This window comes from Thunnus maccoyii, chromosome 18, assembly GCF_910596095.1.
Source record: "Thunnus maccoyii chromosome 18, fThuMac1.1, whole genome shotgun sequence".
In the NCBI taxonomy this organism is placed as follows: domain Eukaryota; kingdom Metazoa; phylum Chordata; class Actinopteri; order Scombriformes; family Scombridae; genus Thunnus; species Thunnus maccoyii.
Window position 1 is genome coordinate 6,110,382 of NC_056550.1, and position 16,666 is coordinate 6,127,047.

Consider the following 16,666-nt stretch of genomic DNA (forward strand, 5'->3'; position numbering starts at 1 on the left):
AATTCCTCTCAATTCCTGTCATTGTCCAAAGCTGAGACAAAAATAAATCTGAACAATTACATACAAGTATAAAGGAAATAGCTGCACAAATGTCTCTGAGCGACTCTGGTGCACATTCACGTACGTGTGGTCTGGAGAAGCATAATTCCATCCTTGGTCTTGTTACAAATGGTATGTCAAGTGGTAGATCAAGTGGTGTCAATATCTCATAGCTACAGTGAGCACAGGGAGTGGATACACCTGTGTACCTGTAGAATACAATGTAATCCAATACAATAGCTGGTAAAAAATATTAGTTTTGGTAATAAACGTTTCAGGCTGCTACTAACAATAATTCTCATTATCAATTAATCTGCTGAATACTTTGTTGATTAGTCGATTAATCTTTTGCCCATAAAATGTCAGAAAAAAGTTTTAAATGCCTTACACAAGTTGTCAGAGTCAAAGTCAGCTATCATATAAGACAAACCAAAAAAACAAAAAAAAAAAGAAAAGAAAATCTTCACTTCTGAAAGGTTGGAACGAGAATTTTTTATAAAGAATTATTAAATTAATTCATTGATTGTCAAAATCAATTAATTGACAAATTGTGTTAAGGTCTAATTTGTAGTATTGTTTTAAAATGTGAGGCGCTCATGTTATTGTGTCAGCTCCCTGTATATAATCACAGTATTAAATCAGATATCATAGAAAAACCAAACTAGTGAAGCAGGTAATCAGTGTAGGCAGGGAAATCAATTGGATCTTTAATTGCTGTGTGGAAGAAGAAGCAGGAAAATTGCGCACACACACACACATGCACAGTTACAGAGAGACAGTGGCGCTGATGTGAGTGGAGTCTCTAGGGAGTGGCGTGGAGAATCCTCTTGGCTGGGAATTTCCAGGGTTTAGCACACAGACACAGTTTCTGTCAAAGGGCCCTTTTACATGGATGAGCCCCACCATCACATTCACCCACTGTGAAATAGAGGGATTTGAATAATCTTATTACACCCCATTACAATAACACTAATATGATCCAATGCCCTGCAAACTAGCAGAGTGGGGAAATTGACAATTTTGACCACCCTGCACGATACCAGAGACAGTGAAAGTAAATCACCAAAAAATAATATTAGGGAATAGTGTTTTTTATGAGTGTACTTTACCAGAATTCCAGCTCTAAAAACTTGACTTGATCCAGACAGGCTTTTCCTCATATAACCTAGAAGATATTTGTCTGTCTGTCTTATTGTCTCTTTTTCTTGCAGCCCCTCCTCCAGGCAGCTTGGAGAACAGCTGAGAGTAGACTGAGATTTATCTCTGACTTTCTAAATGCGTTCTGCCCGTGCCCCTACCTGCCCGCCAGCCTGTTTGCCCGCCCGTCTGCCTGCCAGCCTGTCTGGATATTGGATTTGCTCTTTTACTGTGACCTTATACACGGAGAGCCACAGGAGCTAGTGCAACTGCTGGACCTTCTGTCCTGTCGTGCAGAGTTGTGTCTTCCTGCCATCGGGGGCCCAGCCTCCCCCTCCACCAAACCATCAAGCTAGCTCCCTCCCCTTCCCATCCCTTCTCCCTCCACCATGTGCACTTATTGGATTCCCCTCTTCACCACGCACTCTGATAAGGGCATCTGTCAAGCGGATGAACAATCAGAGCTAAAAAGGTGTGTGATGCACGCTTGGAAGGATCTTACTTCCTGCAGAGGCCAAGAGGATGCTGGGTGGAGGAGCAGGGCAAGTCTGGGGGAGCGGAGGACCACAAGCAGGACTTTAGAGAGAGGATTACAATCACCACGGAAGCTCCTCATGTCAAGTTTGCATCTGGAGGAAGGACGCCTATTAACATCCCACCGCACGTGGAGAAGCGTTTGTTCGTCGTTGAGGACAGCTTCCGCTCAGCTACGCGTATTCTCAAGCAATAACATCGACATCTGTATTATCAACCCAAGAATACCCGTGGTCGAGACGGGAGCAAACGGTCACGCCACCTCACTCCCCTCCACCTTCTCTCCTCTCTCACTCTCGTCTCCCATCCCCCCCGTTTCTCTGTTCGACGCTATACAGCAGGAGAGAGCTGGAGGGAAGGGTGGGGATTTCATAAGCTGCTGAAACTGTCCAGGTCCTGCAAGAAAAAAAGGAGAAAGAACACAACTCTTTTGGGGCTGATTAATGAAATAATTTACAATGAAAGACCAGCAACAGCACCATCTTCACTACACGGGGAAAGATTGCTGAGTGTTGTTCGTAGATATCACATACATAGATTATATAGATATAATAAAGTTAGATTTGCCTTAGGAGAGGAAAATTACTGATAAATATTGAGAAATTAATCTTTGAAAAGGGGAGTAAATCATTGGCAAATTAGAGTTATATCCATCTAAATTGGAGGGTGAGTAGTGTAAATTTCTGCTTAATGCCTGCACCTTCTGTATTGTATAGCCATCCTCACTAATGAGTGTAAATATCTCTTGTGTTTTAATAGCGTCAACTACAATGCGACAATAAAAATGCTGTTGTTTCCAGCACGTGCTCCTCGCTATGTCTTCTGCCACACCAGCTGTATCCGCAGTTAGCACCAGGCAAGCAATGAGAGAAAGAAGAGGAATGGTTATGTGATGGACTGCCGTGCTTACATGAATAGTCATTTTGTCATTGCACACTATGGTGCAATAAAGTTTTGCCTGTATTTTTAATGCTTGGAACCCTGACTGAGTGTGATTAAGGAAGTGGGAGATGTGAGCTTTGCCATCCCTGTCCCTGTGTTTATCAGTGAGCGCCACAGTCGCACGCATACATCTGAGGGAGTGAGGGCTGCCCCCGCAGTGCTGCGAGCTCGAGCCCCCATGCTGCACACATGAGAGAAATCAGGAGAAAGGGAAAACAGAGAAAACAGAGAGAAAAGATACAGAGGAGGCTTTAAGGAGAAAGTGAACGAGAGGAACAGGCAGACTCAGAGGTGGTGCGTGCATGTGTGTTTTCATGTGTACAAGAGAGAAAGAGAGAGAGAAAAGGACAGAGGAAGGCAACATGACAGCATCCAAGTGAGAGAAAGAAAAGGCAGCGAAGGGAGACAGAAATAAGGGAAATGTCAGGGAACAGAATGGGAAGAAGAAGAAAAAAAGAGGAAGACTGTGTAATTTCAAGAGAGATGAGAGAGAAGAAATGGATAGAGAGCAGGAGGGAGTGTGTTTGTGTGTGAGAAAAAAAAAAGAGACAGAAAGAAGATGGGGGGGGGGGGGGTATCAGCTGGGTTCGGACTGTCATTCTACGACATGATTGGCTGTGTCAGGAAGAGATAAGCAGTCTTCACATCCCTCTGCCCTCGCATCTTCAAGGCCCTGGAATCAAACGGTGGAGAACACCGCGGCGCGCTCCTCTGCACTGAAAGAGACTACATGAAAGGAGTGATTCCTGCTATTATTCTAAACACCTCTGCATGTGAAATACCACACTTTTTCAAAAGGGGGTGGGGTGGGGGTTTGAGGGGGAGGTGGGGAATGGAGGGTAGAGAAAAGGATGAAAAGGCAGAACGGCAGAAAAAAAGCGGCGAGAGGGTTTGAAAATGTTCGGATTCTTCATAGGAGGTTGTAGCCTGATAGTACCCTCGTGGATCCGAGGCCCTGAGATCTCAAATCCCTGTGTCTTTACAACTCTTTCTTCCGCTTCTACTCACCATAAGCTCTCACATTAGACAGCATTAGGGAAGGAGATGGAGCGAGGAGGAGCAACTCCCCTCCTCGATCTCGGCTCCTTCGGGACTTAACATCTTAGCTCTTAACTGTCCTGGAGGTCTGTCCAGCTGGTCTCCTCTGACTCAGTCGACCACTTCCCATGTGTCATCTAAGAAAAATCCCCAAATTAATCCTTCACCCATTACTATAAGCTCTGACACTCTTGTATAGATCTACAGGATTACAGAATAGGTAGGTATTATAAGGTATTACTAGGAATTAGATTTTTTTAAGCAGCAGCTTAAACCTTCATGTCTGATGACGTGGTGAAAGGACTTTTAAACATAAATTCTATTGATACAAGTCGCTCCTCACCTCGGCTACACAAGAGATGCAAAGCATGATGTGGAAATTCACATCACAAACCCTTTGTATAACCCGCAGCTTGGACCCACACACTGAGGATTGATTGCGCGAGATCTGAGCGCGCATCTAAGAGCGTCGGGATAAGAGTAAGTGTTGTAATGTGTAGACCCTGTGAGGATAGAACACACGCCAGTTTTGTCTGAAAACAGACAGACTGTCTGCGAGGCTGCACAGGCATCACCAGCAATCTCCAGCGTGCTCCCAAACAGCTCCCCACTATGCGCCGCATCAATTATTCAACATATTTATCTATGCAATTTGACGGCCTCTCCCCTCTAAAGCTCTGAACAAATTGCGGAAGCAGCTAATATCGCTTCTGGGTCTGTGGCTCGAATCACCGCACTAGCAAACCCCAGAGGCTGAGCAGAAGAGGCTGTAAACAATCACTTGACACTTAGCACTTATATTTTTTGATCTGCCAGGCTAAATGCATGCTGTGAACTCGCGCACACCTCCGCTCGGAGACAACGCATAGGTAGGGCCTTCTTGTATGAAAGAGACAATGTGTGCACAGGAGACCTGTGGAGCTTTCACAATACCAACAAATCTGAGCATCCCTTCCCCCCATTGGTACAGACGCACACAAACGCATGTGCACACTAACACACACACACACACACACACACACATATATTCCCTCTCCTCCTCCCTCCCACCCCTCCTCATTTCTTTCTTTCTCTTGCTTTCCACCAAACCGGCATTTAGCATGACACACGCCGAGGAGCCAGGGTAGCCAATTATCAAACAGATGTCAATGTATGCGTTACAATACTAAGGGGAGCCCAATTACCACACAGATGTTTTGTTTTTCCTCCTCTCACTCCTTGCTTTTTTTTTTTTTTACCCAGCATCCTCTCTGCTCAAGGCCCTCTGAGGATGGCCCATTCCCTCCCCCGCACTGCCTCCCCCCCCACCTCAAAAAACACCCTTCACCAGCCACACTAGCTGAAGCATGTATACACATAAGCTCTCATGCACATGTACACACACACACACACACACACACACACACACACGCACACACACACAGCCTTTAGCGAGCCAAATGGAGAGTATGTGGATGTCAATCAACAGGGTGGAGAAGAGGGGGGGGAGGAGGGCAGGAAGGGAATGATTGGGGGGAGTGTGTATGTGTGTGTGTGTGTGTGTGTGTGTGTGTGTGTTGGGGGAGGTGGGTGGGTGGTAGGTAGCAAGAGGAGGAGGAGGGCCACGGATCAGAACCAAGGACAGTTCCCAGTGGAGAGATACAGTATGTGCTGCTTTGCTGCGTTACTAAATGGAAGTCTCCCCCGTTCTGCTCACGTAAAGCAACACACACACACACACACACACACACACACACACACACACACACACACACACACACACACACACATACACATGTACATACTCACACACATCCATGTGCATTGCGCAAAAAAAGCACGGATACGCAAACACATGGACATGCTTGTGTATGTATACAAAAGGAAATGCTCACAATTAAACACATTCAAGTACACACACGTATAATCACGTGTTCCCATGCGTGTGAGGCACACACGCACACACACATACACACACACGCACTCACACACACACGCAGGATCCTTGTCCAAGCACCAACTCCAATTTAGTAATCAACTGTTAGCTCATTCCTATTTCCCCTCTTCATCCATCTCTCCTAATGGATTCCCAAGGCTTCAACCAATCTTTTTTTTCCTATTTCCTCCTCCTTTCCTCTTCGCCTCCCTTCTTATTCCCTTCTCCTCTTTACAGGGGGTAGAGAGTCTAAAAAGACGGCGCTTGCTCCGAGCCGAGCCCACATGAAACCGAGGAGATGGAACTTTATGTCTCTCTCTGCTGCTTGATCAATAGGAATTTAATGGACAAGGATTGAGTTCAGGGAGTTCATGCTTGCCAACGTGCCTGAGGGCTGAGCGCATGCATGCACACGGAGAGGCAGGCAGGGAGGCTCACAAACACACACACACACACGCACTCATTCAAATTGATGTTCTTTCTCTATGGCACACAGATGTACACACACACGTGCACATTACACCGCCACATGCTCTCACAAACACATACACAAGCTGCCAAAAAACTACTAACTGAATTGAATGGCAAATGTTATAAATTCGATCGATTATAAGCTATAGGTAGAATTGGCCCAACGTTTGTTTGATACAGATTGAAATAATAATTCACTGATTATTGAATTACACGACTCACCGGGAGGGAGGAGGGCGGAATCTATAGGAGAGAGCTTGAATATTTCATTGAAGTGAGCTGAAAGCAATCAATTGAAGGAGGACATCACATTATGCAAGCCCTTGTGTCAGAGCAGCTCTCCCGCCTTATACAAATGTAGAGTTAAAGAGCTGTGTTTAGCCCACATAGATACTGACACAAAACTTACACACAAGATCACTGTGAAACATGAAAGAGAATGTGAAATGAAGGCCTGAGAGCCTGAAGTAGACACACAGTGCATCCACAAATATATCAGCTTTGTGCTTTTAGTATATTAGTCCTGGCAACATGAAATGGAGAAAAATGAATTTCTGATTAAGTGAATTCTGTTAAATTCTGCTCTTTTTTTTTTTTTAATCTGTTTTTTTTCCTCTTCATATTTTTTTTTTCTTTCTAGTTTTCAAAGTGTTTCCTGAGCTCGATCAGAAAGGAAAATAAAGTCATTCACATCTGCAACACAGTACAGGCCGTTCACTTTGGAACACGATGAGAAGTCAGTGGTTCATTGCAAATGTAAGCAACAAGCGAAGTCACGTCCAACTCTTTTATCTCACTTCACTCTTGCGGAGATTTAACAAAAGAAAAGAAAAGAAGCTCCGCAGCAACTTGATAAATGAGGAAATGAATGAATGAAGATAATAATAATAAAAAAAAAAACAGAAGGGAAGAGGAAGAAAGGCATGGTCTGACAAGGTTATGCCATGACACCACTGTTGGCTTTGTGGTGCGACTCTTAACAGTGAGCGCTTTGCTTTCTGCACCGGGAGCCTGCCTGTTCTTTATGGTGACCAAACATTTGGATAAGCCCCACCTGACAAAACTGACAGCTCCTCACGGTGCACTGTAGCCATATTGGCCACACATTTCTGCGTGACTTACGGTTATCCATTAATTCTATTACACAGCATTTTAAGTGAAAACGGATTATGAAAAGAATGGCAGCAGCAGCAGGAGGAGAAGAAGAAGAAGAAGAAGCAGAGGCAGCGTCTCTGGAGAATTTATTTCATACTCACCCCATTGTTGGAAGTCTGTCAATTTCTCCTCATGCGCTCAAGTCGACGCCAGTGTATTGGTAATATCTGGAAATCACACTGAGGGGGAAACGCCCCCTCCCTAACTCTCTCTTTTTCTCTTTCTCTCTCCATCCCCAACCCGCCCCCCCTCCTGCCAAAAAAAGCCTCTCCCTTATAGAAAAAAAATGAAGGTAAAAAGGAGAAGGGGGAAAAAAAGATCCGAGAGGCAGACACTCTACACCCTTTATCCTCCCTGTAGATCCTGGAATCTCTGGCTGCTTCTGCCCTCCTCTCTCTCTCTCTCTCTCCTCTCTCTCTCTCTCTCCCTCCCTCCCTCCTCCCCCCCCCCCCCCTTCTCTCCCTCCTGTCCTCCCATTGTTGCGAATCAAGCGTGGTCAAAGGGGCGCGGCGGAGGCGACTCAACGATTCACAGAGAAGAGATTCAGCCTCACACATGATCGTGATGCTGATGCACACTGATCAAGACAGAGTGACAGCTCAGATATTTATTTAGATATTTATTTAGTTGAGGTCTGATAATAATAATAATAATAATAATAATAATAATAATAATAATAATAATAATAATAATAATAGCAATAATGATTTTACTGGTCCAATCAGCAGCAGCACAAACAGCCTGTACATCTATAAAGCATGCTGGACTTTGCGTGGCCTCTCTTCTCTTTTGTCTCAATGTCTTAATTCCATTAGGCTATAATAAGCACATTAAACAATAGTGTCTAACTAAGGCTTGGAAATTATTCAAATGTAACCTTCACCAAAGTGTTGAGATGATAAACCTGCACACCGGGAGACACTCATTAGGCAGTGGCAGGCTGCCTGGAGAGCTCTACTTTGGAGCCGTTTGCCCTGAACATGACCGCGTTGCGCGTTAGGCTAATTAACTTTTCAAAATTACAGATGGCCCCGCATTTAAATTCTAGGCGGAATGATCGACATTTTCTGTTATTAATTCTGGGTCCCGCCTCCCTTGCTACAAAATCACCATTGTGCATAAAATTAGGGCCCATCTAGATTCTTTTTTTTTTTTTTTTTTGGTTTAAAATGGTCTCAGCAGACTTTTTCATCAGCAGCACATAATAGGAGCTGATGGACAGACGGTAAGTGCATTACTGCCTGATGCACAAGTAAAGGAAGTCTCACCGCCTGCCCATTCAAGAGCACAATCTGTGTGTGTTTGTGTGTGTACTGTGGCCCACTGTGTGCATTGCAGCTCCCTGACAGCAACTTCTCAGTGACTGGCTCTATATCCATCCTAATCCAATCCCATGGGATTTCCAGGCGTTGAATTTCCACAGCAGAGGACTGGCAGCTTCAGCGGGATCTCTGCTTCCCAAATCTCCCCAAACCTCTCCTTATCTGCCAGGGATTACACAGCTCAGCTCCCTGGGTAGTGGAAGTAGAGGTGGTACTCCAGCGGTAGTGGCATGGAAGTGGTGTTGCTCCATAATGGCTCGGTATAGCTGACGAGGTGGGCATATTGTGAGACTGCGCCACCATTCATCATGGTTTTATTATTTGTCAAACAGTATCAGGATATAGGGTTTTACTGGGCTGACACCGAAGGCGGATTTAGGCTACTTTATATCTTAGAAAGGCCAGGCGGAAAGAGCACACACTCACATCTGACCATCTATCACTCTGCGGCTGATACAGCTGTAGTATTACATAATACTGCTGCATGCTGCCCGTCAATCACTCAATAAGACAGGTTTGAATTTTCATCACATATGGACTGTATGTATGGTGCCAGTGAATACACATGATGTGTATTGTCTCCCAAATCCCACCTCTGAGGTCATTTTTGTCCCTTTTGGGAGCCAACATGGTTCTGGTGGCGAGATGTTGGTGTTGGGATCTGAAGCCAAGAGCCAGACAGGACAGCTGAGTTGTAAGTCCCGCGCCCGTCCTGTTTCCTGGCTGTATGGCTCTTTGGTTCTCTAATTTCTTCTCTCTGTCTCTCCCCTCTTTTGCAGTCTGCTCAGATCCCTGTGGTATGAGCACATTTCTCATTCCCTCTCCTCCTCTCCCTCACTCTCGCTCCCTCAAGATTGCTGCTTTATTAAACAGACTCTCCCTATCTTTCATTTGCCACTCTCCCCACCATACTCCCCACTCTCAGACTGTTTTTTTTTTTATTTATTCTCTCTTCTGCCCCCTCCTCAACACACACAACACACTGGCTTTGCATTCTTCAGTGCATTGCTCAGCAGTCATTTCTGTATATACTTTATATAGGCTACTCAGTTCTGTCTCCTTAGCGCAGAAAAGCAAAGGATGAGAAAATGCGAAATGGTGATACAGAAAGAAAGAAAGGGCTCTCATTTCTCTCCTCATTTCTCCCTTTGTTCACTCTCTACATCGCTCCCGCCCTATGTGCTCCCTCCATCTCTCTCCCTCTCCCCGTGCTCCCTCCATCTCTTTCAGACCCAGGGCAGCTATATTTAGCGGCAGGTTAACTGCTCCTGTCAAAGGTCTGATTTGTATTCTCTGCATGCAAGTCTGACTCGGGCCTCGCAGCAACACAAACAAAAGGCCCTAGTTTGAATATGCACTGAGTCCACTGGCTTAGGAATCAAAGCCCTCTCTCTGCCCCGCTGCCAGTGGCGCCACCTGCTATGGAAGGGGAGGGTGGGTGAGGAGGAGGAGGTGGTGGTGGGAGAGGAGGTGGGTGGGATCGTGGGGACTCAAAGTCAAGCTCAATTCACTCCAAACGCATACATTCATGCAGGGAGGAGCACACAGGCTCAATGGGCCCACTTCACTGTGTTGCACCACACACTCTGAATGTGTAATGTTTGAGTAAGAGAGGGGAATGAGGAAAGGGTCGCGCCTCTGTACCTTCCTCTCTGGACGACAAGAATATGGGATGGCAGGAGGGAGGGACAGGACAGGAGAATAGAAAAGAGCCCTCGTACAGGAGACGAATTGAGAATAGAAATCTCCCTTTCCTCAACGTCTGCCCCAGGCTGAAGTGACAGGGGAGATTAAAGTGAAAGGCACATACATTACACGCTACTGTACATATAAGGACACATGGGGAGTCCGTGGAGTTGAGCTGGAGGAGAGGTGTGATACACCCCGCCGCTTTCCCCTCACTTCCGCTGCATGGTCTCATCTGGTCCGGCAGCAGGCTGTGGGTGACAGGCTGAAATGGCACCCTGCTACATCAAGAGATACAGTCACTGTGACCAGAGGCTCTGAGCGTGACATATCCCACATACCGCAGCAATGCCAGCAGCCTCAGTTGACCGTTTTCTTAGCCCTTCCTTCCTTAGTAACTGTTGCTATGTTGGTCAAGCTTTCCATTCCCGCATATGCAGTTTACATTGATAATGAAGACAGATTTACCATTGGAAATTCTTAGTAATAATTGAAACAATGAGTCCAGAGCAAGCGGGAAACTCTGGGTCTGAAAAATGAGGCCAATGTGGAAGTGACTTAAACCTGCAGTCTGTCTAATGGCCAGCAGGGGGCGACTCCACTGGTTGCAAATAGAAGTCCAATTGTATAGAAGTCTATTAGAAAATTACCCTACTTCTCACTTAATTTGTTACTTCAGTAAACACTTTCCTAATGTGTTTATGATCTAAATCACTAGGTTCAAGTGTTCTTCAATATAATATGATGTTCATTTCGTAAATTATGGTCCCATTTAGAGTAAAATAGACGATAAAGCAGCGTATGCTTTAGGGCGTGGCTACCTTGTGATTGACAACTTGCTACCATGGCGACAATGTTGGTTATGTAAAGTACATTACATAATTTAATCCCAGATTCAGAGTATAGGTGTAGCTGTCACTATTTAGTGTGTTTTTAGTTCATGAAAGTTAATTATAACATTTTTGTCGCCTAAAAAGTCTTGTTCAGTGTTTGGTTGTACCCTCTAAGGAGTCAGCTGTTTTTCAAGTAAGTACATTTTGTTTTAAGTTTGTTTTTTTCGCTCTCCAAAATTAGCATTAGAAATATCACAGTTAACCGTAGACTTAAAATGCATCATGCTAACCAAGCTAGCAGCTAATGCTAGCTTTAGGGTCAGCTCCACCCTCTTGTCCAAATATGGTCACTTCTAGCTCCCAAAAAACAAGATGTCAATGGCCAAAATGCCAAACTGAGGCCTCAAAACGGGAGTCCACAAACCAATGGGTGATGTCATGGTGGCTATGTCCATTATTTTTTTTACAGCCTATTGTCCAGAGGTGGACAAAAGAAGGCATCTCATTTCTAGCCAGTGACTATTTTGCTGACTGAAATGACAACTGTTGCTAGCAGATTTTGTCAGCTGTAGACTACAGTAGCTTATTAAACCAAATTGTACCAAATTATGGTTGAAAATGCTGTCTGTGAATGGCTTTCTAATGATTCCAGCTGACTTGTTTTGAAATGAGAATCTTGTACTTGATGGCTACATACATAATATTATGTTAAAAGACTGAGGCTAAAGCTTCAAGTCCCAAGCAAAAAGTCTGCATCCTCACCAGTTGATGATACATGTATAAGGCTGAGTGTCCATATATATATATGTTTCTGAGTTCCAGCATCTTTTATCAATCGTTACCAATGAGGAGAGATTGTATGCAGCCACCTAGAGAAAATCGCTGCAGCGTCTTTTTTCAGAGCGCTCTGACTTTTTTGTACAGTCTAGTTGAAAATCTCTCAACTTTTCAGAAAGGTGCTGGCTCATATATTAGATGAGGCCTCCTCCAGTTGGTGCTCGTGGTGAAAAAACAATGTCAAACAAATAGATAGTAGCCTAAGAATAACAAATAGATAATAAAAACCAAAGGGGCAATGCTAGTCTATCATACAACAGTGGTTAGAGTGGTAATGTGTTCTCAAGATATTCTTGTCATAGAAATAAAACCCACATGCAGCGCGTCATCAAAAAAGCGCTGGGATGAAGTGCTCCCCAGCGCTCTGCCAGAACTTTTCTGCCAGAGAAAAACGCTATATGGACACACACCCTAAGACTTGGAATTAAAGAAATGTTGTTGCATTGCAGTGTAATGCATGTATGTAGATGTATGGTTTATTGATTGTATTTTCAATCAGTATATTTTACTTTTATTGTTACAGGACAAAATGCCTTTAGGATGATGACTACTGATGTGTTTGGTGAACATAACACTATCTCTGGTAACATTCTCTGGGGTTGCTGGAATTGAAACTTCCCCAAATCCAATGAAGAGCAGAACAGAGCTGCTAACATTAGCCTAAACTCTTTAAGCATCCAGTATCAGTTTCCACAAAATCTGGAACTACTATAAAGTAGATGTGTTAGTTGTGAACAGGGCTTTTTTTTTTTAACATAGCCTGTAATCTCACAAAATAATGTAGTATGAAATACTCTTAGGCCTTAAGTGACATTTGGTTAATGTACTGCAGGTAATAACCTAGTTAGCCAAACATGCTAATGATTGCAGCTAACATTAAAGCGGACAAACACCGTATTTCATTCAAAAAGGCTAAGAAACCTCCCACAATTCTCCAAACTCTTTATATCTGGAGTATTGGTTATACTACATGCACATCGCTGCGGCTTTTGGAAGCCTGCCGTGCCTAGTTAGGGTTGCTAAACTATAATTGCTGTTTGGGGGAAGGGTTCAGCTAACGGTTAATTCACTTTCATTTTTGTGATGTCACAAATTCATGCTGAAAAACTTGATTAGAACAAACAATGATTACGAATGAGCCCTTTCTCCATCTGTCCACCCATTATCTAGGGTCTCAGCAGGTACACCTTCAACAAAACTTAGTTTATAACAGGGCGCAAACACACATATATAGACAAACATTCACATTTGCAGGATTTCCAGTTCGTCTAGCATGCATGTCTTTGATCTCAACTGATATGTATTGAATCAGTTGGTCAATTGAGTCAATATGGGCAATCAAATGAGCGGTGAAATGACACCTTGCCTGTCATATCACATTAAAATGAAGAAAAATCACATTCTGCATGTAACTGCTACATCACCGCTTAAGGTGTAGGTGTAGTAATAAACATTAACATTGCCCAACTGCATTATAATCTAAGTCTGAGGTTTATGACTGTGTGGTTGGTAAATATTTAACAGCGACAGTTGGTGTCCAGTCTGCTCAGTCGGGTACTGACATCACCAAACAATATCAACAAACATGACCAGTGATTGCATGATTCAAAAGGGGGCTTATCCAATCAAAACCAAAAAAAACCCCAAAAAACCCAATCTTCACATAACTGTTTTTGAATTGTTACATCCGTGCAGCATCTCAGACTCAGGCAAGTGAAAATGTGCTTTGAAAAACAGGCAGGGTGCAGACATGTAATGAATACATTTCCTGGTTGACAGAAACATATTTGAATATAATTTCAAATGAGCTGAGGAACACTTTATATATTTTGCGCCCTGAAATAGCTTTGAAAATGGATGAATTACCTGCTAAATAAATCAAGCAAATCTCCCCCCACAGTTTCCACAAATACTGTGCCACAGTATGTCTGACAATACAGTATATCAGTCCAAGGTGCTGAGTTCTTCCTCCGCATTGTTATTTCTGCTTTTTCACTTCCCAACTGAGCAAACTCCATCTGCTGATGAAGGCCACCAGATGCGCCTGAAAGCCCAAAAGAAATCTAGGAAGTGGACTTTGAGTTAAGGTTTTGTTTTTGTCACACTGCTATTTCCGAGGTCAAAAATAAATCTTCAAGCTCAACATGCCTTCATGAGTTTTGAACACATTTATCAGCAGTTTTAAACCTGCCTGTGAATGATTTGTACTTGTAAAGTTAATAAATGCTTTATGACACTATATGTAATTTAATATGATTACAGCTGTGTTGTAATGTATTGTCAATCATGCATTGACTGTTTATTCACCTGTTACAGATGCCTCATAGGAGGGGTTATAATTGTACAAATGTAAATACTTAAAAATGCCCCTATATCTACTTATTACTACATTAAATATGTTTATATACTGCTTATAAATGCTAAATATGGGACTAAAGTAAAGTTTTACCAACTAATTCTTCAATGATTTTTAATAGCAGTCTTGGATGTCAAAGTAAGTTGCTCTAAGATTGAAACCTCATTCTTCAGATACACGACAAGCTAAGCTTCCGTACAACTCTGAACGCCGGGGGCAACTAATAGTGGCAGAGAAAAGTACCAATATGTAGAACATTTTACAGATGTTTCTATTCCATAAAAGATCACTAGTTGCTGCCCCACCCTCCCTCCTTCCTTCCTGTCTCTCTGTGTCAATCCGTGTGTCTGTCTAAAGGCTGAAATGCGCTGCCAAGCCCGCAACCACAAACACTAAGTGATTTTCCTGTTTGTAGCTATCTTAAGCAGACTGGGAGTTGATTTTTAGCTTTATGGATATTGACTCCCCCTCTGCTTTTTGATTCGGGCTGTCCAGCTTCAGACCGGAGCCTCCCAGCCGGCTGTAAAGTCACTGACAGCTTCACACAACTACAGTAGTACCGACATAAAACTGCATGTACATCTATTGTCCAGGCCTAGTCAGACAATAACCAGGTCTGTCAGTCAATCACTGTCTCAGTCAGTCAGTCAGTCGGCTTGAAATGAAAAAGGTTTTGTTGTCAGATAGACCAGCGGAGAGTTACATTCATCCTCTGTATTACTGTCTTAAAATTCTTGATCACACACAATTAGGCTTATGATATACTTGTTTTTCATTTATCCTGATAAGTAGGGGGTAATAGTGCAAATATGACAGCTGCAGTGCGGTTTAACAGTCTCAAAGTGCTGTACTTTGTCTTGACTGTACTTATCAGCCTGGCCTCCTCTCAACAGCTCACTCAAGGGGAATGTCCTCATTGTCTATTAGCTCAGAGTGTGTCCATGTGTTTACGTGTGTGTGAAAGAGGTCCTGGGTCTGTCATCAGTCAGATTTACTACACCAGCAGCAGCAGCAGCAGTAGCGCTGGCAGGCAGGCAGGGGTTACACAGGTTGGGATGGGATATGAAGAAGCTCAGCTTTGCTCAGTCCCTCAGGACCTACTGTATGTGCGGGTGGATGAGTGTGCGTGTTTGCATGTGTGTGCGTTTTGTCAGGTCAGCACCTCGCCTACAGCTCACTGATGATGTCCACCCCTGATGATGTCATGGTATCGATCGGCAGGGCGTCTGTTGTGGGATTTGGTGTCAGTGTCTGGAGAGAGAGAAAGAGGGAGGAAGAGAGGATGGGGTTGATGGGGTTAGGTGGAGAGAGCTGAGAGGAAAAGAGAAAGATTCAGAGTCAGATAGATAGATGGACTTTTGATATTTAAAGTACATTTTGCTAATAATGCTTCAGCACTTCTATTTAAAGGTACCCTGTGGACCACTAGTAGCGTATGGATAATGTTTTTACATATGGGTTCTGGTTTCGTTTGTATCACATGGACAGCATGATTCACATCCTGCCGTCAGTTTTATGCTACTGCACGGATTGACAGTTGGTGGCATTAATGCACCAACAAATGTAGCAATGCATAAACAAATGCAGGCAACCCAATATGGATGTAAACAATGCATAATTAAAAAAAAAAGTTTTAATGCACCCAACACGTTTGTTAGACCTCAAGATACACATGGAGTGCTGTGGTAGCCGAATGGTTGCAGCGCATGCTATGTGGCCGCAACGTCCCCAGTTTGACTCTGCCTAGGGACCCTTGTTTCAGGTCATACTTCTTGGTCTCTCGCCCTTGTTTTCTGTCTGCCTCCCTGCTATCAGCTGTCAATTAAAGGCAAAAATGCCCCAAAAAATATCTTCAAAAAAACCCAAACAAAACACATTTTAGTGAGAAACACTGAATGCAAACATAACTTTAGTTTTTTTTCAAAAGAAAACCCAGGGCACCTTTAAATCTGTGATAACTGGAAACAAGCTGTAAACACAACTATACCATATTGTCACCTTTTAAGTTGATAAGGCAGCTGCTTATTTCCACATCCAGCAGTTACGGAGCAACATTATCATTCATTTGGAGTCATGTTTCGGTCCACCTGGTGAATATAAGTCCAATATTCACTCTCTTTTAGCTCTGTTTTTGTCCCTATTAACTCCTGGGGGAAAAATCTGGCTCTTTAGCTGCTAAGTGCTCCACTACGTTCACCAGCTAGTTGTTTACTGTGTTTGCTTGCTATTTGGTGGTTAGCAGGTAGTGTACAGTGGGTTTTTCTCTGAAAACAGCTTCCTGCTGTGGCCGAAAAAGACACTATGAGAGTGGTGAGAGTGAACCAAAATGGTAAAGTTGCAGCTGGACAGCTAAACAATGAGCTGAAATTCACTATAAAGCTCTGTAAAACCGAGGAGAGTT

The 16,666-nt window shown here is 43.6% G+C and overlaps 1 protein-coding gene across 2 annotated transcripts in view; it reads right to left on the minus strand.

The window, feature by feature from the left end:
* Nucleotides 1-774: 774 nt before the first annotated feature.
* Nucleotides 775-16,666, minus strand: part of plppr2a (phospholipid phosphatase related 2a) — an 86,465-nt gene continuing 70,573 nt past the window's right edge. The window contains exons 8-9 of one of the 2 annotated variants that reach the window (XR_006092385.1): nt 15,428-15,516; nt 775-2,106 (exon numbers count right to left, since the gene is read on the minus strand). Coding sequence is in view for 1 of the 2 variants with exons in the window: in XM_042393495.1 (XP_042249429.1) it covers nt 15,510-15,516 (7 nt within the window). In the remaining variant the exon portion in view is untranslated. Of the gene's footprint in view, nt 2,107-14,307; nt 15,517-16,666 lie in introns of those variants that run through there. The other variant, XM_042393495.1, reaches the window with a different exon arrangement.